The 21,551-nt window shown below is 42.2% G+C and overlaps 3 protein-coding genes and 1 long non-coding RNA gene across 9 annotated transcripts in view; 2 read left to right on the top strand and 2 right to left on the bottom strand.

Annotated features, from left to right (window-relative positions):
* Positions 1–2,307, bottom strand: part of exoc6b (exocyst complex component 6B) — a 107,121-nt gene extending 104,814 nt beyond the window's left edge. Inside the window, exon 1 of one of the 3 annotated variants that reach the window (XR_013651115.1) lies at positions 2,125–2,307. Coding sequence is in view for 2 of the 3 variants with exons in the window: in XM_023948957.2 (XP_023804725.1) it covers positions 2,125–2,213 (89 nt within the window). In the remaining variant the exon portion in view is untranslated. The remainder of the gene's footprint in view (positions 1–2,124) is intronic. The other 2 variants (XM_023948957.2, XM_023948959.2) reach the window with 2 other exon arrangements.
* Positions 2,308–3,006: 699 nt separating this feature from the next.
* Positions 3,007–8,835, top strand: tkfc (triokinase/FMN cyclase). Of its 2 annotated transcripts, none has more exons than XR_013651116.1 (17): positions 3,007–3,123; positions 3,601–3,790; positions 3,864–3,968; positions 4,038–4,225; positions 4,299–4,377; positions 4,455–4,544; positions 5,188–5,222; positions 6,232–6,316; positions 6,385–6,474; positions 6,551–6,667; positions 7,144–7,263; positions 7,447–7,584; positions 7,658–7,764; positions 7,829–8,033; positions 8,216–8,249; positions 8,318–8,410; positions 8,476–8,835. XR_013651116.1 is itself a non-coding variant. In XM_004084444.5 (17 exons), exons 1-17 carry the CDS (start codon positions 3,118–3,120, stop codon positions 8,632–8,634), a joined length of 1,743 nt encoding a protein of 580 aa, XP_004084492.1. In that variant the 5' UTR covers positions 3,007–3,117; the 3' UTR covers positions 8,635–8,835. The 2 variants fall into 2 exon arrangements, 1 of the variants encoding a protein (XP_004084492.1); XM_004084444.5 differs by having other exon boundaries at positions 7,829–7,935.
* A 1,391-nt stretch (positions 8,836–10,226) lies between these two features.
* si:dkey-9k7.3 (circularly permutated Ras protein 1) lies at positions 10,227–20,277 on the top strand. Of its 3 annotated transcripts, none has more exons than XM_011492671.4 (20): positions 10,227–10,481; positions 10,752–10,845; positions 12,770–12,830; positions 12,940–12,996; positions 14,755–14,886; positions 14,973–15,059; positions 15,139–15,224; positions 15,288–15,485; positions 16,007–16,051; positions 16,148–16,237; positions 16,514–16,665; positions 16,747–16,828; positions 18,052–18,179; positions 18,298–18,382; positions 18,585–18,691; positions 18,857–18,969; positions 19,044–19,155; positions 19,254–19,394; positions 19,496–19,589; positions 19,835–20,277. In XM_011492671.4, the coding sequence occupies exons 2-20, from the start codon at positions 10,795–10,797 to the stop codon at positions 19,958–19,960; spliced, it is 1,947 nt and encodes a 648-aa protein (XP_011490973.2). In that variant the 5' UTR covers positions 10,227–10,481; positions 10,752–10,794; the 3' UTR covers positions 19,961–20,277. The 3 variants fall into 3 exon arrangements, with proteins under 3 accessions (XP_011490973.2, XP_078792526.1, XP_011490972.2); XM_078936400.1 differs by having other exon boundaries at positions 19,475–19,589; positions 19,835–20,139; XM_011492670.4 differs by lacking the exon at positions 10,752–10,845 and having other exon boundaries at positions 10,345–10,481; positions 19,475–19,589; positions 19,835–20,139.
* On the bottom strand, positions 11,325–19,329 carry LOC110013510 (uncharacterized). Its single transcript, XR_002288652.3, has 5 exons — positions 19,201–19,329; positions 18,005–18,166; positions 16,511–16,645; positions 12,937–13,040; positions 11,325–12,841 (listed from the first exon to the last, which is right to left on the bottom strand). It is a non-coding gene; the product is annotated as an uncharacterized LOC110013510 (long non-coding RNA).
* Positions 20,278–21,551: the final 1,274 nt, after the last annotated feature.

Genomic DNA, 21,551 nt, shown 5'->3' with positions numbered 1-21,551 from the left:
AGGAGCGACTCAGCTGTGAAAGCTGCGTTTGCCTCTGAAACTCTCTCGTGCTTCACTCCCGACTAAATTTAGCCAGTGACGGTGCGGATGGCGAGGAAAACCGGTCCTATGAGGAAGAGTGGAAAAGCTGAGAGTGGAACAGGAAGGAGATGCTGGAAAAGATGAAAACCACAGCAGAGTGTGAGCAGATGACTAAGAAACACTGCTGTCAGGCCTGGAACGCCACACACCGATTCCCAGGAGAGGAATGTGGCACCCAGAGGTGTCGCACAACCCCGTCAGATTGGATCGGCCCACACGGCCTCTCCGGATGGCCTAAATGGACCGCCAACCCGAACTGATGACAGCTATTCAAAGGCCATCAGATCAGTGCCACATCTGCATTAATTTGGTGTTTTAAAGTCTATTTAACACAAAAATAAAAATCCAAGGGTCCGGCTGGAGGGACTCAGGATGAGCAGAAAACACTCCACACAGAGGAAGGGGAGAAAAACACACACACACCTTTGATAAGCCATGAATAGCCTTGTTCCTCAGCTGCATTTCCCCTCTTCATTCACTGCCCATTTCCTCTGCGGACAATCGCCGCAAACACTGCCAGCCAAGAGCGCCGAGACGCCGTCGGTAAACAGAAACCTTTGCATCTGATTTTACAGGCACAAACCTATCATGCTGCTCACAGCAAGAACATACATGTGACCGAGAACACACAAGTACTACCGACAACGCACATACAACCAAGATCGCAGCTGCAATCAAGAATGCACGCATGAACGAGAACAACATATATATAAGAACGCATGTACAGCCAAGACCACATACACCAACACGAATGCACACATGAACAGGAATGCATAAGAACACATATACAGTCAAGACGACATCTACGAACAAGAACACATATACACCCAATACCGCTTCTAAGAACACAAGAACAAAAACAAACGGACGACCAACAACGCACATACAACCAAGATCACATACACCAGCAAGAACGCACATGTGAACAAGAACCCACGTATGAATGGGAACACACATAAAACCAAGACCACATACATGAACATTAACGTACGTATGAACAAGAACACACGTACGACCTGAAACACACATACAACCAAGAACACATCTACGAACAAGAATATAGGTACGACCTGGAACGCACAAAGTTCTAAAAACAATGCAAACATGTCAAATTGAAAAGAAAGATCTCCCTATTATCATACCTATTCACTTTCTGTGGTGGTAGTATTATGATCAGGTGATGCCCAACATTTTACCAAAACAAACAAAATTCTTTACAAAAAAACAACATTTTTAAAAATGTGAAGTTTTACAACATTAGCTAAATTTCGTCCTGCAATCGGATCAAATGTTGAATGTGGCTTTCTTTTGGTTAAGTGTAAAAAAACAGAAAGAGCCGAAGCAGATTCAGATGAGGGTGAAGGAATGCCACTGTGACGCTGAATTTGTGACCTAAAAGATCCAACATGATCCAGAACGAGAGAGTCTTCTCTGTGGGAGTCTGGACAGATAACAGAGGACTGTCTGACATATCAGTCATGCAGCAGAGCAGGCAGACACAGTCAGGGTTTGTCAAGCTGCTGCACTTGACACTCCCTGATACCACAACCAAAGCCAACAGCCTGCGTTAAGAAGACCACATAAACTTTTCTAAAATAAAAGCACATTTGTACAATGACTAACTCTGGAGCCAAGAAAAAAAAAACGGGAAGTAGTTTTTATTCGGCTAGCAGTTCTCCATTGAGAGGTCCCCGAAAACACAGTGAGGAAAAATGTAAATTAGTTAGCTTAATCAGCTAAGTGATCAAAAACGGCTCGAATACCTGTAGATAACTTCGTTAGAGTTTAAAAACAAAAATTAAATAAAAGTGTCAGTTTAAAAACATGAGTCCAATTAGTCAGTCGGAAGGTCCTGTAAAGGTTTAGGTGCCGGTTTGGAGGGATTTAATTAGCTAGCTTTGGTGTTTGCTAAAGTTAGCCGGATAGCTGTCCGATAATGGAAGCATGTACATTAAAGTTTTGGAGCTAGCCGAACTTCCCCCCGCATAGCGACACCGCGGGGTCGGTTCCCTTCCAGCGGCGGACGGCGAGGCGGTGACTCACCGGAGGGTCGGTCCGATGCAGTTCGTGTCTGTGCTCTCAATTTCCCGCAGAATCCGTTCGTGTTCGGCGGCTATCTCCACACTCGCCATCCTGCATGTTGATCCGGACAGTTCAGAGCTGCGCCGATCTGAGCCGAGCGCGAGGGCTGCGCGTCTTACGTCACACAGCAGGGAACTACAAAGTTCGCTCGATTTTGTTACGGAGTAGGCCAGGTGAGCGGCGATTTCCTTAGTTTTTGCCATTTTGTCCAATAAAACTTTTTACAAAGTCAGTATTCGTAACTAAGGACATATTTAACGTTTATTAATTTAATTTGACAACAAATAAGTGACTTCAAATAAGCAAACTGTAAAGGCGGTTAATTTCAATAATTGTTCCAGGTTATGTAATCAAACCAACACCTTCACTTAAACCTTTACAATTTTTAACTTATACATTTTCAACAGATGACAATGCAATTTTCAATTCAGCTATTGAATTGCCCCTAGACTTTCCTATAAATAGATATCTAAATAAAATTTGACATGACCTCACATTTATTAATACATAAAGTAAATGCATCAAAACGACATTTTTAAATGCCACCAAACGTTTTTAATAAATTTAAAGTGATGTCTACCTATGAACTACAAAATTATTTTGAAATACGGGAGATATTCATTTTACTAAATAATCTCTAATGTTTTACTTACAACACCTTATTTGTGTCTTCGGTTATTTAAGTAAAAAATCAGCCCATAGAAAAATCGAAATAGGGCTCATTTCCTTTAAAAAAATAATAGTAACTGGTTTTAAAGGACTTAATAGGTTTTAACATTTCTTTCAACTTTTATTCTTATAAGATTGATTTGGTTACAAACAGACCTAACATCCGGTTTTTCTGTTTTATTTTGTAATAAATTTACCTCACTTCCGGTTTAGCCGTAACCAGAGCTAACTTAGCGCATCGGCGTGTTGCTGTTGTGACGCTGGACGAGACAAACCAAAGTTTCAATGGAGGTACAACATGTGTTTTTTATTGATCTTCAAAAACTTCCAATCAGCTATGCGCCCATTTATTGATTATTTAAATTATAAAGTTGTATTAAAAGCCCTGTTAAGCTAGCAGTGCCGCGCGCCCACTTCAGGGTTCAGAGTCCGAGCAGTGATAACGAGGTCTAGCTAAGAGCCTTTTTCACGGGTTTTAGGGACATTTCACGTTATTTACCTAAACGGTATCATAAAATATCGTTTACAAAGATTAGTCTGATCTTTGCTATTGAGTAGAGATTAGCATTTAAGCCATTTTTGTCAAGAATTTTAAACTTTTCTTCTCCCAATAGACATAAGTGAATCTTCCGTCATTTTAGAAACAAATAACTCCACGTCAATCTTTGTGGGTTTTAGTGATTCCACAGATTATAAAGTCACTCTATATTAAACAGAATAAGGTGAAGTAGCATTATTGATCATAAATGTGTTCCCTGCCTCTTTTAGCCGCAGAAGAAGCTGATCAACTCAGTGGAGAGCTGTGTGGATGAAGCTCTCTGCGGCCTGGTCAGGGCCTCCGGGGGCCAGTCCCTGTTAAAGGGCCACAGGGTGGTGGTCCGCTCTGACCTCCAGAGCCTGAGGGGGAAGGTGGCCCTGGTGTCTGGAGGGGGGTCGGGGCACGAACCCGCACACGGAGGTAGACCCTTCACGGCGTTCGCATCCTTGCGACCGAATGGGTGGCAGCTGAGCTCCTGTCTCTGGCCCTTCAGGTTACATCGGCGCCGGAATGCTGTCTGCGGCGGTGGCGGGGGCCGTGTTTGCGTCGCCGCCTCCTGCTAGCATCCTGGCGGCCATTCTGTGTATGCACAACGCAGGTAACCCCCGCCAAAACGACGCATAGAGGTTGCCACGGTGACCGTTTCAGGACCTCCCCTCTTTCCCAGGAGCATCTGGAGTCCTCCTCGTCGTGAAGAACTACACTGGCGACCGTCTCAACTTCGGCCTGGCGGCGGAGCAGGCGCGCAACCAGGGCGTGGCCGTGGACATGGTGATCGTAGCCGACGACTGCGCCTTCGATCTGCCCAGCAAAGCGGGCAGGCGGGGCCTCTGTGGAACCGTCTTCATACATAAGGTACAGTGAGACGGCCGCCGCCGTCACCGTTACGCCTTCACTGCGATCAAAGGTGTCTCGCCTCTGGTGTCAGCTGGCTGGCGCTTTGGCAGAAGAAGGATGCTCATTGGAGCACATCGTTTCCAGAGTGAGGGAGGCTCTGAAAGGCATCGGTGAGTTGTTCTTCGGACTCTAACCTGTGATCTCTGAGGTTTTTCCCGACACGTCAGGCTTGATTCCTGCATTTCAGGCACTTTGGGGGTGAGCCTGTCCCCCTGCAGCGTTCCCGGCTGCCTGCCTTCCTTCCAGCTTCCGCCTGGAGACATGGAGCTGGGATTGGGTGAGAGTCCAGGAAGCTCCAACGCAACCGAGTCCGAAAAAACACTCCATTTTAGTAACAATGTCTGTAACTAGACTGATGTGCAGCCAGAGAGGTGTACTAAAGGCTCAGTCATGAGTGGGGATGGTGCCGAAACTCTGTGCCAAGTTGGTACCAGTACCGACCTGTACTGGATTCCAGGTACTGAGTAAAAAAACCCAGATTGTGGTGTCAATCATTTTGTATTTCCAGTGATTGGCCCCACCCATTTATATAAGAATGGGTGGGGCCATCAGTGTGGGTGGAGCTTCAGTCAAAATGGAAAAACGTTTGTCTGTATTTCACAGCAAAAGATTTCTGGTACCGAATTCAGTGACCTGTTGGGTCAGAGGGACCTGTTCAATGCTCCCCCCCCCCCCCCCCCCCAAAAAAAAAACCCCGTCGTCATGGCGACAGCGTGTGTGCAGCACTGTCAGAAAGAAGGGAACGAAGCGTCGTAGACGCATTCAGGCGTTTTTCAGTTTTGAAGCACCGTTTCATTCGAGCATCGTTTTAAAAGTACCAATTCGGCGCCGGATATCGAATCTCCAAACGGTTCCCACCCCATTCATGACAAGATGGGACCTTCCACTCCCCATCACTTTTTCTGTTTTCCATCAATCAGGAATCCACGGTGAGCCAGGGATCAAGAGGTCAAAGGTGAGATCCATCTGTTGATAGAACATCAGATTTCTCCCAGGTTTGTTTTTACTGTAGCTGAGGAGGATTTTACCGCTGGATGAAGTTTCATTTGTTCCGTTTTCTAAAAAGCAGTAAATGTTGGGAAGATTTGGGCGGAAGGAAAGGGAAAACCCAGATTGTAAATTTGAAAAAAAATATGTAATTTTTTATTAGACAGGTTTTTTTAGTTCATTGTAAATTTGAAAGACATTTTAAAAACTTAAAAAAATATATAAATTTGAAAAAGAAAATCTAAATTCTAAGAAAAATAAGAAACTTGAATATAAAAAAGCTCTAAACCTAAAACTGTTACAAGATGAAACTATTGCTCATTAGGAACAGCTGCTGTTTTATATTTTAAACTTTTTTTAATTTGGTTTTTCTTCCTCGTCACTTGCGGTTCCCAATTTAAGGTTCCTTTCACACTAAACAAACGGGGTTTCTTCTTCTTTTGTGTTGTTGTTGTTTGCTACACGCGGCTGGAAGAGGCTTTGGTGTGAACAGCTGAAGCGGCTCCAGGCTTTTTCTGTCACGGCCCGGTTCTGATCCGGTACCGACACACCGGTACCGTTCAGTGTTGTTATCAGCCGGTTGAACTTCTGTCCACAGAGCCACGACCGGACTGACGCACGTGCGTAGCGGCGTCTGAGCGTGAGCGTTCTGGACGCGGAAGCCATGTTTACGCGGGTTTTCCTTCAAAAGTGGGCGCGTGAACACGAGTCGGCGGCGTGAAGCCAGCTGTACGGTATTTTAAAGACTTAGTTTGGGTTCAGCGGCCGAGAGTTTTTTTACGTACAGCGTGAAAAACGGTCGTGAAAACTCGTGTAGCGATACGTGATCAGGAGAGTTCTTAAAATCATCCATTTTTCTTTTACGTCTACAATGTTTACTGTTTTTGAATTAACTGAACAAAATGACAATCCGGTTATTTCTCCCTCTAACGTGGTCGGGGTTCGAACCCGCAGACTCTGACGGTTCTGTGTCACAGGTGGCGTCTGCAGACCAGGTGGTGGAGACCATGCTGGATCACATGACCAACCCCAACAGCCAGTCCCACCTGCCGCTGAAAGCAGGTGGGGTGTGGCCGGGCAGCCGCGTTCAGGCTTTGGTTACGCGTCTGACCCGAGTGTCTCCTCAACAGGCGACTCTGTGGTTCTGTGCGTGAACAACCTGGGGGCGCTGTCCTGCCTGGAGATGGCGGTGGTGACTCGGGCCGCCATCGGCTGCCTTGGTGAGCCAGCAGACCAGCAAAGGTGGTGTGGTGGTTTTTTCCTCCGGCGGGTCTGGTGACGCTCCGTGTTTGACAGAGAGCCGCGGAGTGCTGGTCGCCCGGGCGATGTCCGGGTCCTTTATGACATCACTGGAGATGGCGGGGGTGTCTCTGAGTCTGATGAGGGCCGACGGCGAGCTGCTGCGGCTGTTTGGTGGGTTCAAAGACAGGAAAAAGACATGAAAAACACATGAAAAAACGGTTTAATATATGGCACTACAATTATTTCTTTTGTTTTTCAAAGTAATTTTTTAGAGCTAAAAAAATAAAATTTAAAAATGGAAAAAAAAACTCTTATTTACTAGATTTTTTATTAGGATTGTTTTTTTTACACTTTCTTTTATAAATTCAATTTTGAATATTTTTTTGTTGTAGATTTTTGTCTTAGATTTGTCTTATTTTTATTTATTTATTTATTTTAGTTTTAGTTTCGGTCTTTATTTCACTCCTAATTCTTTTAGAACTGCAAAAAAATCTACGGTATAAAACCAACGAAAAAATTTCAAACACCTGATTTTTTTTTTTTTTTTATTAAATTCAACCCATAAAGAACAGAGTTTGGTTTTTAGACCATGTTTTGATTTTTACAAAGCTTTAATTTTTTAAAATCTTTGACTCTGTCCCATCTAGATGCAGACACCAGCGCCCCCGCCTGGCCAAACCTCAGCAGTGCGTGTGTGAGTGGGCGTGGCTACATCACGGAGCCTCCGGTGATGCAGACGCGGCCGCAGGATGACACACAGGTGGAAGGTGGGTCTCCATGGCAACCAGTGGATCTCTTCTTCTTTTTTTTTGTTCTTTTTTTTAGCATGGAAAAAATTTGAAACCACTTTAGAAAAATCTAAAGAAAGAATCCAGATTCTTCCTTCAACCAGAAGAAGTTTGCTTCTTTAGAACTGAAGACCTTTGATGTTTCCTCGTGGTTCCCTTCAGGTCCTCTGAGTCCGCTGATGCGGCGTGCGCTGGAAAAGGTTTGCTCCGCCCTCCTGGAGAAGCAGGAGGAACTGAACTCTCTGGACCGCGCTTCAGGGGACGGCGACTGCGGGACCACCCACGCTCAGGCCGCCCGAGGTGAGAGCCCACCCGCCCCGCAGCCGGCAGACACCAGAACCTGCTGACGGTCTGTTCCATCCCGGTCCCGCAGCCGCTCAGGAGTGGCTGCAGGGTCACGTGGTTCCAGGTTGCCCCGGGCGACTGCTCTCCGTCCTCTCCGGATTGGTCGAGGAGAAGATGGGCGGGTCTTCAGGAGCGGTGCGTGCCAGTTCAAGGTTGAAGTCGGCGTCTCTGTTCCCGCTCATCCTCTGTGCGTTTGCAGCTCTACAGCCTGTTCCTGACCGCCGCCGCGGGTCACGTGACCCAGGGCCAGAGCGACGCCGCTGCCTGGGCTCGGGCAGTGCATGCTGGGACGCAGGCCATGAGGAGGTGAACGGCACCGTTTGGTTTGGCCAGAAACCCGGTTCTTCTGTTCAGCAGATCAGTTGATCAGATCAGACCGGAAAACAAACTGTCAGAGTTCAAAGGTCAACCTGCCTGTTGTCAGTTTAATTTTTCAGCTCTCTAAAGAGAAAAAAATGTGTTTTATTAGAGGATTTTTTTCCAAATTTAAAAACAATATCAATAAAAGTGTTTTTAGGAAGGAAAGTAATCTAAAAATATTTCAAAAATAATTCTTTAAGGCCTGAATGTGACGTTGGTGTTTCAGGTATGGAGGCGCTGATCCTGGAGACCGAACAATGGTGAGGAGGAAAACGCCTTGATGTCACTTCCTGTTTCAGTCGTCATCGTCTTGTTTTTACTCCTGCAGTTGGACGCTCTTTGTCCCGTGGCGGAAGAGCTGATGAAGCTGACCACCGCTTCACCTGGTGGGCAGAAGGCGGTACTGCGGTCCGCTGTTCAGGTACGCTGACGTTTCCGCGGCGTCTCGCCATCAGCTCCGCCTCTGACGTTTCCCCGACTCCACAGAAAGCGTCGTTGGGGGCCGAGGCAACCCGCCACATGACCGCCAGAGCGGGGAGAGCCAGCTACATCGCCGCCGATCGCGTGACCCTGCCGGATCCCGGCGCTGTGGCCGTGACTGCCATCCTCAGAGCGGTCCTGGAAACTCTGGAGGAGGAGAAGTGAGGCAGGAGATGCACGGGAGTTTCCATGGCAACATAAGAAACGCCAACGTTGATTCCAGAAGGTTCTGTGGTCCCAAACCCCAGGAAGCAGCCGGAGCGGACCAGAACTCCAACAGATTAAGAATAAACGTCACGTTTGGATTTCTGTACGGCTGTTTTTGATCTGAGTAACTGTAATAAAAATCAAGCACTTTAGAGATTCTGTCTTTGAGTGAAAATTTTACCCCCCACTAAAATTCACACACACCTACAGCGAAGACGAGTTTTGGGCTGAGTGAACGACACCAAAAACGATGACATCACAGCGGGAAGAAACATCCAAAAGGGAATGGACCCAAAATCACTTATGAGGTTCTATGGGGGGGGGATTCAGAATCCACTAACCAAAAAAAACAAAACACGCATGTTGGGAGATCCAAGGGCAGTTTTTACATTATTATGGGATGGTCACTGGACGTACATGCATTTTTGTATCAAATTTGATGCATGAATCTCCGGCTCAAGCTGAACAAAACGACATAAACACATGAGGAATGTGGGCGTGGTTAACAAAAACCTCCGTTGCCAAGGAAATCCAAAATTTTACTTTTGTGAATTCTTCTATAAACGACATAGATCTGTTCATCACCCCCAGGCCAACAAAAAATAAAATGGTTGCTATGGAGACAAAATTTACGGAGCCCGTCATCTGATATGGGTAAAGAAAATAATTACTTCGTTCCCACGAAATAATGAATAATAATTTTTTATATTTTTAACAAGACTTCAACAAATAGTTCCCCTAGTTTGATTCTTGTTTTTATTTTTCCCCTCTTGAATTCATGTGGGTCACAGAGACACGGAAGTGGCGGCGGAAAGCGGCGTTTGCTGCAGGACGGAGAGCGTACCGGGATGTGAACAAACGCAGACATGGAGACGAGATTACCGATGCTTTTGTAGAGATTTTTAAAAGAAATAAATCCCATCTCTAAACATCCACCGTGTCTTCCAATGTAATGAGACACACACAGACAGAAATGTGAAGGTATCTGCTGTAAATCCAAATATCGCTCATCTCCATGTTCATGAATGACTTATCATGTGTAAGGGAACATAAAAACTTTTTTTTTAAAGCCACTATTTTGAAAATAGTGTTTTAATCCCATGCAGCTCTAATCAGGGGGGGCGGGGTTTCACATCTATTAGTTTTTAGTGAAACAACACATTTACTTTTGAAACTGAGGCATAAACTTGGACGTTCTGTGGCTTTAACCCTTGTGCTATCCTAGGCACTTTAACGTTGGGAGTTGGGTCATCTAGACCCACTAGATAGTGCTCTGAACCTTTTTCTTCAATGATTTGTGATCTTCACAGGTGTCCATGGATTACATGAAATCTTTCCACCTTTATCCACCTTTGTCATGGTAGGGAGAACACGTCAATGTAAGGGTGGGGTCATCTAAGATAGCACAAGGGTTAAGGATTCTAGTAAAACCACTCTATACAACAGATTTATTATTTGTTTGTGATACTCCAACAGTTTTCTATCAGAGCTTCCCGTTGCCAAATAAAGGCTGTTTCAAGTAGAAATGACCCATAATGCACTGCAGTGGTGCTTTTACTTTGCTCTGAGGAGGAGGAACATTTACAAGAAGAACCCGTCAGCATGAACAAATGTGTAGTTTGGTCAGTGTTGGCTTGAAGACACGTTTTAGGCGAACATATGAGGTTGAAGTCTGGCTGGTTAGCATCTTAATAAGCTCAAAGATACCGGCGGTGTGAGCTCAATCTGTGAGGAAGTGACCTAGAAAGCTGCAGCTGGGCTGATTGACAACCTTTCGCCCCCCTTGAAGGATAAAAACCTAAACTGTAAGTTGACTTTTTATGGAATTTAACTGATAAAGTTGCATTTTCTTGGATTGATTGTGATATTACGCACTTGGTTGATCAACCAATGAAAGGCAGCGAGCTGTGAAAGTGTGTGTGGTTTTTCTTAACTGTAAAGTAAAAACAGACCTCATAACAAACACCGGGTGCTTTAGGAGAACAAGAAAAAATACACACTTTTATCTTAGAATCTCAATTCACTTTTGGCATAAATGCTTTTGAGATTAGTTTTTTTTAATTTTTATCTCTTAGCAACCAACTTCCTGTCCCTTTGAACACGCCCACACTCACCAATATGACAGAGCTGCCAACGCTTGCTTTCAGTTTTCTTGACAGCGCAGCAAAGGTAACCTCTGTTTTATCTGAAATTAACCTTTGAAAGAGAGCAAGTTATTCTAAGAAAATAGTCAAGATGTTTTTCGTTTAGTCAGGAAGTTGTTTGAGAAAAAAACGTGTGTTCTTCTCTGCTTGTTTAGAATTTTATTTTACTCATTTGTTTTTGACATATCAAAGATTTACCGCATGTGTTTTTTTTCTGTTTCCTGCTTCATATCATAGGAGGAACAGTTCAGTCCAAAGTTTCTAAATGCTGTGAGGCGATCAGACAGACTAGGACTTTAAAATGTCTTCAGAAGTTTCCAAATGACAAAGCAGAGACAACGGCGTTGGCTCTGCAGAAGGTCAAATATCCAACCAACACTCATCAGGCTCGTCTTATTGATGAAACCAAATAGTTTTTTGTCTAAAATGTAGATCTTTTCCGTCCGGTCCAACAAAAAAAAAAACGTTACAAATATAATTAATATAAAAAAAGTTTAGTCTAAATCACAAAAGGGGTTTATTCAAATATACACCTTGTGTGTCAGAGGATTCATAAACCCCTGCTGTAACAGGGAAGCAAAAAAGCACAAAAGAGCCTTAAAACATCTGTAATTCTTGGCGGAGTTTACCTATTGCGGGGTATCTTTACACATTCCTTATGTAGCATAAAGACATAAATTCTTAGCTTATGATGCTAACAGGTTTATCTTCTTTTATTAGCTTACAGAAACCTAAACATAAATGTTGATAAACGTGTGACGAGCCAGAAGTACAGATGCAAAAAATGATACATACCGCTCTTCTTTTCTTAACCCTTATAGACCAAACTACCTATACATTTAGAAAAATGATTAAAAAAAGGTGAGATGAGGACGAAGTATGGCAAGTCAAGAAGAACAAAAAAAAAAATTAGAATGTTTAAAAACGCACACTTTACAACACGAAACACGACTACCCAAACTGATTATACATTAATTCTACAATAGATGATTAATTGCAATAGATTGTTAATGTATTTATAACACTGTTTATTTCTAAAAATGACATTGCAGTTTTATATTTATGGTAGCATTAATTACTTAAGACGAGATTTTTGTTAAATTATTAATAATTTTTGTTAAATTGTTAAAATTGCTCATTTAACATTGCAGAAAAAATCTTCTATGCTGATAGAAAACTGCTTTCCTCACTGAAAAGATTTTTCAAATGTTCAAAGTTTCATTTAGAGTGAAAACTTAAGATAACATGAAAACAATTTGTTTCTCAAGCATGTCTGTGATGACAGGAGAGGGGAAAAAAAGAGAGAGATTAAAGGTTCCTTTGAACATTTCCTACAACCCACCTTCATACGAGTTTATTCCACTTCTACAGGGTTTATTAGGAAGATCTATAGCATTATTATGTATTTATTTATGATATTAATGATCAACTATTGTCTAATTTAAAAAAAATCTGTTGTTCTTTTTTCTAAACTTCACTTTAAACGGACAAAATCGTTTTTTCCCCCCACAAGATCATGTTTGCTACTCAAAATGATTCATACATGCATATTATTTTAACAGTTCTTAGTTCATTTGCTGCAGTCCTTTGAACGACACATTTTTTAATTTCGCAGTCATTTTGGTTTGAAATGTTCAAGTAGCTCTGATGCACGTTTGGACCAGAGTTTATGTAAATGTGGCCCTCACCGAGCCCTCTTGTTGTTCTTTAATCTTACAGCAGTTCAGACAGGAAATGTGGGGCCTGCTGTCTTTACAGCAAAATAAAGATATTAGGTGAAATCTGACAGCGTTAGCAGGGAGCCGAGCGATCATCTTTCAGCTGATTTGCCAGATTTTCATCTCTAAAATCAAACCTTTGTCTCCTTTAGACCTCATTTGATTTATTCCTCGGCTTTCATTAAGAGTGGACAAATAAAACCATCTTGTTGATCACTTTTTTGTACTCAGGAGCTTGAGATGGAGTTTGCCTGCAGCCATGTGGTGTGCGATTGGAGTCCCGACAAACCAGGCAAGTCCCTTCTACCAAGACAAAGGGACACAATCTTCCTTTCAGTTGCTGTACGGTGTATTTTAAAAAGAAAAACAACATTTATGAAGTGATTTTTCCAACCCACCAGATATTTCACGCCTTCAGCCTCAACTTGACACCAGACTGGATGTGATAAAGGGAGAAGGTAACGACGTTTCCTCGTCATTCGCACGAATGCGCAAACATCACCTGTTGATCATGACATTCTCAAGAGTATAGAAGCCTACAAAAACAGGAAGGCACAACGAGGCAGCAGATGTGTTTGTGCCATTGTGTGTGGGGGGGGACATGCCTGCAAATGCAAGAGCAACGGCGTTTGTGTGGGAGAAGAGTAGATGACAGATCGGCGAAGGAGAGACCAAAAAGAAAGTTGTGTCAAAATGTAATAAATAAGAAACAAACAAACCGCTTCCTCCTTCCTGTAGCAGAAACCTCAAAGACATGTTGATTAATATGATTAATCACAATGCAAACAGTTGGTAAGGACCAAAGCGTCTGATCAGCTAGTGTACACAAGTTGTGGTTGTTTTAGAGGGGTTTTCGGAGTTCAAATATACATAAAAACCATCACCATGTCCCCTAAAGCCAGAGGTCAAAAATAATTCAGTAGACGTTTTTTTCTACATAAACTGGATAAGTTGCCGATTCAGAGCTTCTTGCATAGGTCGTTTCCCAGTATTGTCATGGGCAAACTATCTGGTTTACAAAATTAAAAAACTGATGACCAAAAAACAGAGCTAACATTTACAAAGACTGTTTAGCTGTAATTACATCGAAGTCCGCTTAGCCGTAGCTACAGCTTCGTCCGGCTTAGCCATGACTGTGGCTGAGTTCTGCTTAGCCGTCTGTGTGAAGAAGTTCCGGCTAGCCTTAAATGCGGCTAAATGCAGCTTAACCGTTATCGTGGCTAAGTTCCGCTTGGCCATAAATCTGGCTACATTCTGCACTTCAGGCTAAGTTCTGTTTAGGGATAACTCTAGCTAAGTTTCCTCAACTGTACTTAACCACCAGTTTAAATCCTGATAAAATAGCTCAGGTTTAATAGAAAATTAAGCAGTCTTTTGCCAATGACTAATTATGTTCAACAATAAAAGCTCACACTGAAGAAACCATAATGCTTTTAAAAAAATCAGCTCAACTTTAGCAGCTAGCTGTAATGTTAGTTTTGTGATATGCTAATATTTGCAGTTGGTCGTCATTTTATTACAGCTGAAATTCCTACGGAATAGGCAGTTAGTGTTGACTCCATAGAAGTTCTGGAAATTTCCTGAACCGCAAAAACAGCAACGTTTAGTTCTTTCTTAAAAATAGCGACCTTACAGATTTTAATCCCGTCTTTGGATTGTAGGACATTTCTGCACTACCGCTTACGGTAAAGTACTGTTAGCTAATTTAGCCTCAGCCTTTATAAAACTGCACATTTGCACAATGTTTTAGAGAAATAAATCCAAATTTTCATTCCGATCGTTTAATACCAACAGCTTTAAGTTGTATTTTTTATATCTTTTGATAGTCAATCTTTATTTAATTTAGTTTGGAAACCAAAACCCACCCGGATGAGATTGTTTGATTGCCAATAAAAAACATTTCAGAATTCAAGAGTCGCATCCAAACGTGGTTCATTTATATGAAAAACATTGGTTTTCTCCATTGAAAAATGTGCAGCGTTTTTCCAGAGAAATATCTTTAAATGTGGGGGTTTGTCTAGAATGGGAAACGTGCATTTCTAAAATTGTTGAATACTGTTCAGGTTGCTAGGATGCTTCTATTATGAATAGAATGAATCAGTGTGGACGTCTCAAAAACGTCGTTTTGGATGAGTAGACCACTCGGTTCGTTTCAATGGGGGGTTAGATGAAGTTGTCAGATACTGCTGTAACTTTTTGTCTCCGTTTGGGTTCAGCTCCTCCACCAGTACCTCCTCGCCGTTTTAGGAAGCCTCGACCGACTTCTCTTCCTCTTCCACCTCTTCCCTCCTCCAAGGCTTCCATGGACCATCTGTCCTTCCCTCCTCCTCCTCCTGTTCCACCCAGACGTAGGTCTTCTTCATCACCTGTTTGAGTTCTTTAAACTTAAGTTTCCATTGATCCTTTTCACCTTTCTGTTTGTTTGTTTTTTCAGTTGACAGGCTGGAAGTGGAGAGTGGATGTAAAGCCAACTTTAACGTGGTGTCCTTTAATTTTGAAAGATTGGTTGACCTTAGTGAAGGTCAGACCCCATTATTGTAGAAAGATCTGCTTTCTTTCCTTTTTTTCCGTGTGTAATTCATGTGTTGTTGTTTTTCCAGAAACTAGTGTGGAGTTTTTCGAGAAGCCAATCGTTTGTGTGAAATGTAGAGCAGCGCTGTGCTCTCTGAGCTCTGTACAGAGAAGCGTAAGTATCTACACTTTCTGAGGTTCCAGGAAAACAGATGAGACTCAGAAACTCTTCCTTCAGGTGTGGCTTTGCGAGTTCTGCGGGTGTGAAAACACCGTCGACGACAGTGTGGTCAACGCGTGGGACGGTCAACATACAGGCGTACGCAGCGACAACCTCTACTTGCCGAACAGGAGCGAGGACGACTACCAGAACTTGGAGGACACGCTGGTGGTTTTCTGTGTGGACATTTCTGGCAGCATGAGCGTGACTACAGAGGTCTGTAAAGGACATTTCCAAATCTGCTCCCTATATGTACGTTTAGTCACAACTGCCCTTATGGACAGATACAGATGAAAAATGATCAAACCTGTACATCGGTGGCCCGCATGAAATATCAAAGTCATGGACCGCTCTGTGACCCCATTAAACCAAAGTGTTCATGTACATTTTTTTTCTGCAGGCGACAAGTCGTAGTAAACACTTATACAACATGCTCAATGGGTCAATTGTGAGTAAACAGTCACTGAGCTGGGAATATGGCCGTCTGTCTTTGAGTAGGCCTCACAGTAGCTGGGTTGGCTCCAGTACCTCCACGGACCAACAGGAGTACACAGGGTCTTAAAGTGGATCAGCTTTGGAAGAATTAAGTTAAAAAAACAAGTTCCACCCTGAAAGAGCTTCCCTTTTTAACCCCTTTAATGCAAACCCTTAAAAAAATGGATATGGTTACACTCAAAGATTAAAAAAAAGAGGAGTTACCAGCCTGTAATCTTTGAATTTAAACTTTTTTTTTTTAGGTTCTGTCAGAAACTGGTTCTCCAGTTCACAAATCCAGACTTGAGGTATGATATCATTTATTTAAATCCTTTTAAAAAACATTTCCACAAATGTGGACAGGACGAGTAGTTCTTTTTGACGACTGTTTTGTGTGTTAACAGGGTATACAGAATGCACTGGAGGGGGCGCTAATGTCCATAATGCAGCAGTCGCCTCGAAGAAGAGTGGCTCTGGTGACCTTTAATGATGAGGTACCAGCAAGTGAACAAGTTTATCTGTAGTACTTTACAACTACATCATGGTATCAACGTGGTTTACAATAATAAAAAGAAATCAACAAGAATAAAGACAAAAAAGAATCAAGATAAAATTAGTCTTTAAAAAATAATTATTTATGGCTCTAACAATAGTACTTGTGTGTTTTCTGAAGTATAAAATAACCTAAGATCCAGCAAAGTTAAAGACGAAATTAAAGATAAAATCGTTTCTTTAAGTAGGTTTTGCTTAAAGCTGCTGTTCCTTACCAGGTGGTGATATATGGTGATGGGACTCGGCCTCCCCTCACCTTCAGGGATTGGGCGCTGGTTGACTACGACCACGTGTGGCAACAAGCGGTGGACTACAGCGTCCCTCACTGCATCGCTGAGACGTACCACCATCTAATACGAACAATCAAAGAGTAAGAGACGAGTGTGTGCACACACCAAAGCAACAAATGTTCCAATTCCGTTGTGTTGTGGTTCTGAAACTGTGGTTTCAGGTTCAGGGAACACGGGGCCACAGCCCTTGGTCCAGCAGTGTTGGCCTCAGTTGCTATAGCGTCCAAGTATCCCGGCTCAAAGGTACATGGTTTTTTTTGAGTTGGTCTAGAAGTATTATTTTGTGCAACACAATGTTGCTAGGTCCTAAAATTTGCTTTCACTAAAATAAATGTAAACGTTTATCAGGTTCCACTATTTATTCGTAGTGGCCGAGAAACCTATTTTGCTACTAAAAGCTACATTAGTTTCTAGTTTTAATCGGCACTTTTGGTCTTTTTGCTTTTTTATCTACTTTTCCAACAAGATTACTGAGGTTTTCTTGGTTGTTTGTTCTGAGTGTCAACAATGACTTTTTTTGGACAATGCTGATGCTATGCTAAGTAGAAATAATTGCAGCTATCCAGAAGATTATCAACAATCTTCAAATAGTTTTACATTTATTCCATTTGTATATAACCAAATAAAATACCCAAATGAGATTAATATCTCTTCAGCGATATAGCCAAGAGGTCACAGGTACACGTCACTTATAGCAGCTTAAAAACAGAACAAAAACCAATTGAAAGGTCTTAGTAGAAAAGTCAATGAGATTTTTTTATCTCTGAAAGAAAATGTGTACATTTAATTTATTTTATAGAAATATTTTTATAATTATTTTTAAATAAGTAATTTTCTGTCCTCCATACTCAAAATTCCGGAAGAGGAACAACAGTATCATCAGCATACATTAGAATCTTGACATTTGACAGGGTGGAACATAATTGACAGGGTAATTAATATAAATAGAAAAAAAATGGGATCTAAAATGGAGCCTTGAGGCACTCCCTTAGACAACCTAAGAAACGGTAGAGGTAGACCCACAAATCTGAGGTCTGCTTGACAGGTAGTTTACAGAGCAAGCAGTGACTCAGCATGAGCGGCAAGGTTGTTTCAATTTCAATTAAAAGCGTGACCAACTGTATTAAATACCTCAGTCAGATCATCTGAGATTCTTAGGGATGTGCCTGTCATTAGCTAGTGGCTAAGCTACAAAGTCAGCAGCTAGCTTTAGGTAGAAAGGGTGAAGATAATTGGGACCAGGTGCTTTCTTGGTCTCCAGCTTTTTCAGCTCTCAGAACTTTAGAGTAAGACACAGGGGTCAAATTGACCCCAGCTTTATTCATTTAAATCTGTTTATACTAAGAAATATATTTCTGACTATATGTATGCTAAGCTAAGTAGTAGCAAATGTTTCTAGGTGTAACTGATTAGCTTTACATTTATATTTCTCAGTAGTTGAGTTGAATGCATTTTCTTGTTTGCAGGTCATTTTGTGCACCGACGGCAAAGCCAACATCGGACTGGGAGAAATGGAGCCAACGTCCTCTCAGTCCTCTTCCCCGCTATCGTCATATTTCTACAAGCAGTTGGCCCTAGAATCTGTAAAGAAAGGGTGAGAGTTGTTAAAACACAATTTTAACTATTTATTAAAAATAAACTACTGTGCAACAAACGAGGACGGATTTAAATTTTTTAAAAAAAAGGTTTGATGTTTGTTTTTTTCCTTTCAGAGTTATTATTTCAGTAATGACTTTCAAAGACACAAATTGCCGCTTGGTGGACATCGGGAGCCTGGCTGATGTTACAGGAGGACGGGTGAGACACACAAAATACAACGGGCTTGAAAGAGTTCAGTAAAAAGTTGCACTAGTGGTGCTACCCCCTTGAAATTAGTGAGGACTCACCCCAGAGTGAAAATACAGTATTTTTTGGATCATAAGGTTCACTTTAAAACCCTTAATGTTCTCAAAAATCAACAATGTGGCTCACACATGATTCTGTCCTCTTGGTTTGAAAGGTGCACATTGTCAGCATCGAAACCGTGGCAACCAGCATCCAATCTGTGTCTGAAGACAACGTTTTAGCAACAGGAGTCATGACAACACTGCTAGCTCCTGATGGAGTGTGAGTCTTGACTGCACAAACACATCCGTAACTTTTTTCCTTCTTCTGTTTGATGAATGTTCAAAGTGCAGTAAAAGCATCAAACTTCACTCATATGTCCCATTTCTGATTGCATTTATGAATGTGTATCTGTAAAAACTGGCTCTTTAATTTGTCCGTCTGCAGATATTTTCCCTATGAGGATGAAAATAACCACAAACTAGTGAGAGAAATAGGAAATGTAACGAGGGGGATGGAGATCACCTTTCAGTTCGCTGTCAAACCAGAGTCCAAAGAAGGTAAAAGCGTTTTTTAGAAACTCTGCAACTTCACTAGATCGACCGCAGAAACCAACTTTTTATGCGTGTGGCAGTTTTCCTCCAGAAGAAAACAATTCCATTCCAAATACAGCTAAGCTTTAAGACCAGAGATCAGCAAAAAGTCACACGGATCGTCACCGAACAGCGACCTGTAACGATCAGGAGGTAAAGAGCTTCAGAATATGAAGTTATTCTTAAAGAAATACCCACCATCAGCCATCCTGCAGTTCATCTACCTTCACTTTTTCTGTCTCTGTCCAAAGTCGGATCCTTTTGGGTGACCTGAACGTGGCAGTGCTTGGTGTTCACTGCGCTCAGCTCTGTGCCAGTTTAACTATGGAGGGCCGAGTGAAGGAAGCAAAGAAGCACCTTAAAACACAACAAGACCTTCTCAAACAAGTCAGGTATACCTTTTTTTTTAACGTATCCAGCGTCCAAACACTTTTTTTTAATCAAACCATGAAAAATCTCCTGAACTCTGGAGGCTGTTCCATCCACGCTGCAGTAAACTGAGGCCCATCCACAAGGAAGAAAGCTTCTATGGTAACTGGATGGAAACCATGACAACAGTCTGGCATGACATCACGGTGGAATCCCAGGTGATCAAAGGGGTGGGGATCCAAAATATTGTGAAAAGTGAGAAAAAAATGAAAATGGTAGAAAGTTGGAAGTTTTTTAACACTCTGATATCATCTGCATAGAAACAGACTTATTTAATTTTAAAACGGAATCACATCAACTTAAACCCTAAAAATTCATTTTAAGGATAGAATTTAGATCAATGATGTCTTCACTGATTCCACTAAAATGATATTGAATCTCAGGTGACCTGGTTCCTCTGCAGGTCCTTTCGGATGAATCGGCAGAGGTGGTGTACCAGATGAGGAGAGCCAGTAGCACCAGCAGGGAGGATTACGCTGAGTTCGCCAAGACTGGAAGAAGAAAAAAGGCCACGATGGAAGCTGTCTGAAAAGATCAGACATGTCCAAATGGAGGCTTAGGTTTTCAGAACAATAATGTTCACCTATTCAAAGAGACGGGTGCAGGAAAAAGAAAGCACCTGCCAAGTTAAAGATGATAAAAAAAATGGTTCAATTATGACATTGCCTTGACCATAGTGTTGATTTTTTACTATAAACATCAATGTTATTTGGGGTTTTCAAAATGTTATTTGAACTTAAAATCACAGTTTTTAAAGGGTTTTGATTTTTCGCCAACAAAGCAACACCACTGCATGATACTGCCACATCCATACCTCTTTATACCAGTTAAAATTCCTAATAATTATTGTGATCCAGCAATTTTTTTTAACCCACACGCAGAGTGTTCACGTGATACCTTGGTGCCCGTTGGATGTCCACGATTGTCTAATATCGTCAAGAAGCGCAAACTCATCACTTAAACAGCACTCACTGGGTCTTTGCGTCGACCGCACAATTTTAGGGGGGGGGGGGGGTCTAAAAAAAGAAAAGTCCGCACAATGCGCCTGCGTCTTACCTCCATCACCCGTACTTACTTTTGCGTGTTTATAAGTGGTCGCTGTGACCTGTTGTCTGCAGCATGGCTGTATAAAATGTTCAGATATATAATAATAATAATAATGTTTTTCTAAATATACTTGAACCAAAACTGAACATTTGGAGAATACTTTAGTTTTTTGTATCTCTTCTGCTTCCCTCTAGTGGTCAAAATACAAAGTGCTGATTCACAGATCTCAGCATGCCGTTTCAGTCACGGCAGATGCTATCTTTATGTGCACAGAGGTGAACCAGTCCGGTGATGTAACGCTGCCCGACCGCAAAAATGTGAAGAGGAGCGGCCTGGTGGTGGTGAGAACCGGCACAGAGACACGCTAAGGAATTTTCCAAATCAAATGTTCTCTGCGCCGCATCTGATCTGCTGATAGTTACATATTTATAGAGGTGGAAAATTACCTGAAGTTTAGTTTGAGACTCAACACAAACACATTTGGAGCAAGATAAATCAATGAGGAAAACTTGGTTTTCTGTGTTTTACATTAGCAATAAAATCTTAACAATTCACATGTGAAATCTGTTCCTGAATTTCCCGGAACTGGAATTCAACGGGCGTCCAACTGGAATCAACAAGTTCCCCCAAGAACCAGGGAAAGACGACAAGTCACAAGTTCCACGAAAAACTTCTCTGCACAGCCCAGAATTTCAGAGTAGGAAGAGTTGAAAAAAGATTCTCAGACTGTTATCTTGTTCCAAAAATGTCCCATCATTAATTAAAAGTGACAGGCGCGTCTGGTCCACGCGCTCCGACAGTAAACAAAAAGCAGGCCGATCAGCTCGCAGAAGCCAAAGCGCGTTCTGTGAAACACATTTCCCACAAGGCTTCACTGATGCGTCCTGACACGCAGATAAAAGGTGCAACATCTGCCCTCACGTTCAGTCAGGGTCAAAGTTCACTTCCAATGTATTTAAAGGGTTATCAATGAATATTTTAGTCACTGAAACGGATTTAGGGCATTTTGGGGTTAAACGAAGGAATGTCTGCAACCCCAAAGCATTTAATGCTATGCAGATGATATCAGAGTG

This window comes from Oryzias latipes, chromosome 18 (genome assembly GCF_053564925.1).
Source record: "Oryzias latipes strain Hd-rR chromosome 18, Olatipes_Hd-rR_3.1".
NCBI classification, from domain to species: Eukaryota; Metazoa; Chordata; class Actinopteri; order Beloniformes; family Adrianichthyidae; genus Oryzias; species Oryzias latipes.
Note: the sequence above shows the minus strand (reverse complement) of the source record. Positions and strands in the feature narration are given on the sequence as shown.

Excerpts from the sequence above, each read along its gene's own strand:
- si:dkey-9k7.3 (XM_078936400.1), top strand. The coding sequence starts at position 10,795 with ATGACAGAGCTGCCAACGCTTGCTTTCAGTTTTCTTGACAGCGCAGCA. Across the intron at positions 12,831-12,939 it reads TTGGAGTCCCGACAAACCAG|ATATTTCACGCCTTCAGCCT; the intron begins GCAAGTCCCTTC and ends CCAACCCACCAG. Across the intron at positions 19,156-19,253 it reads CGACCTGTAACGATCAGGAG|TCGGATCCTTTTGGGTGACC; the intron begins GTAAAGAGCTTC and ends CTCTGTCCAAAG.
- tkfc (XM_004084444.5), top strand. Across the intron at positions 4,226-4,298 it reads GAACCGTCTTCATACATAAG|CTGGCTGGCGCTTTGGCAGA; the intron begins GTACAGTGAGAC and ends CTCTGGTGTCAG. Across the intron at positions 4,378-4,454 it reads GGAGGCTCTGAAAGGCATCG|GCACTTTGGGGGTGAGCCTG; the intron begins GTGAGTTGTTCT and ends CCTGCATTTCAG.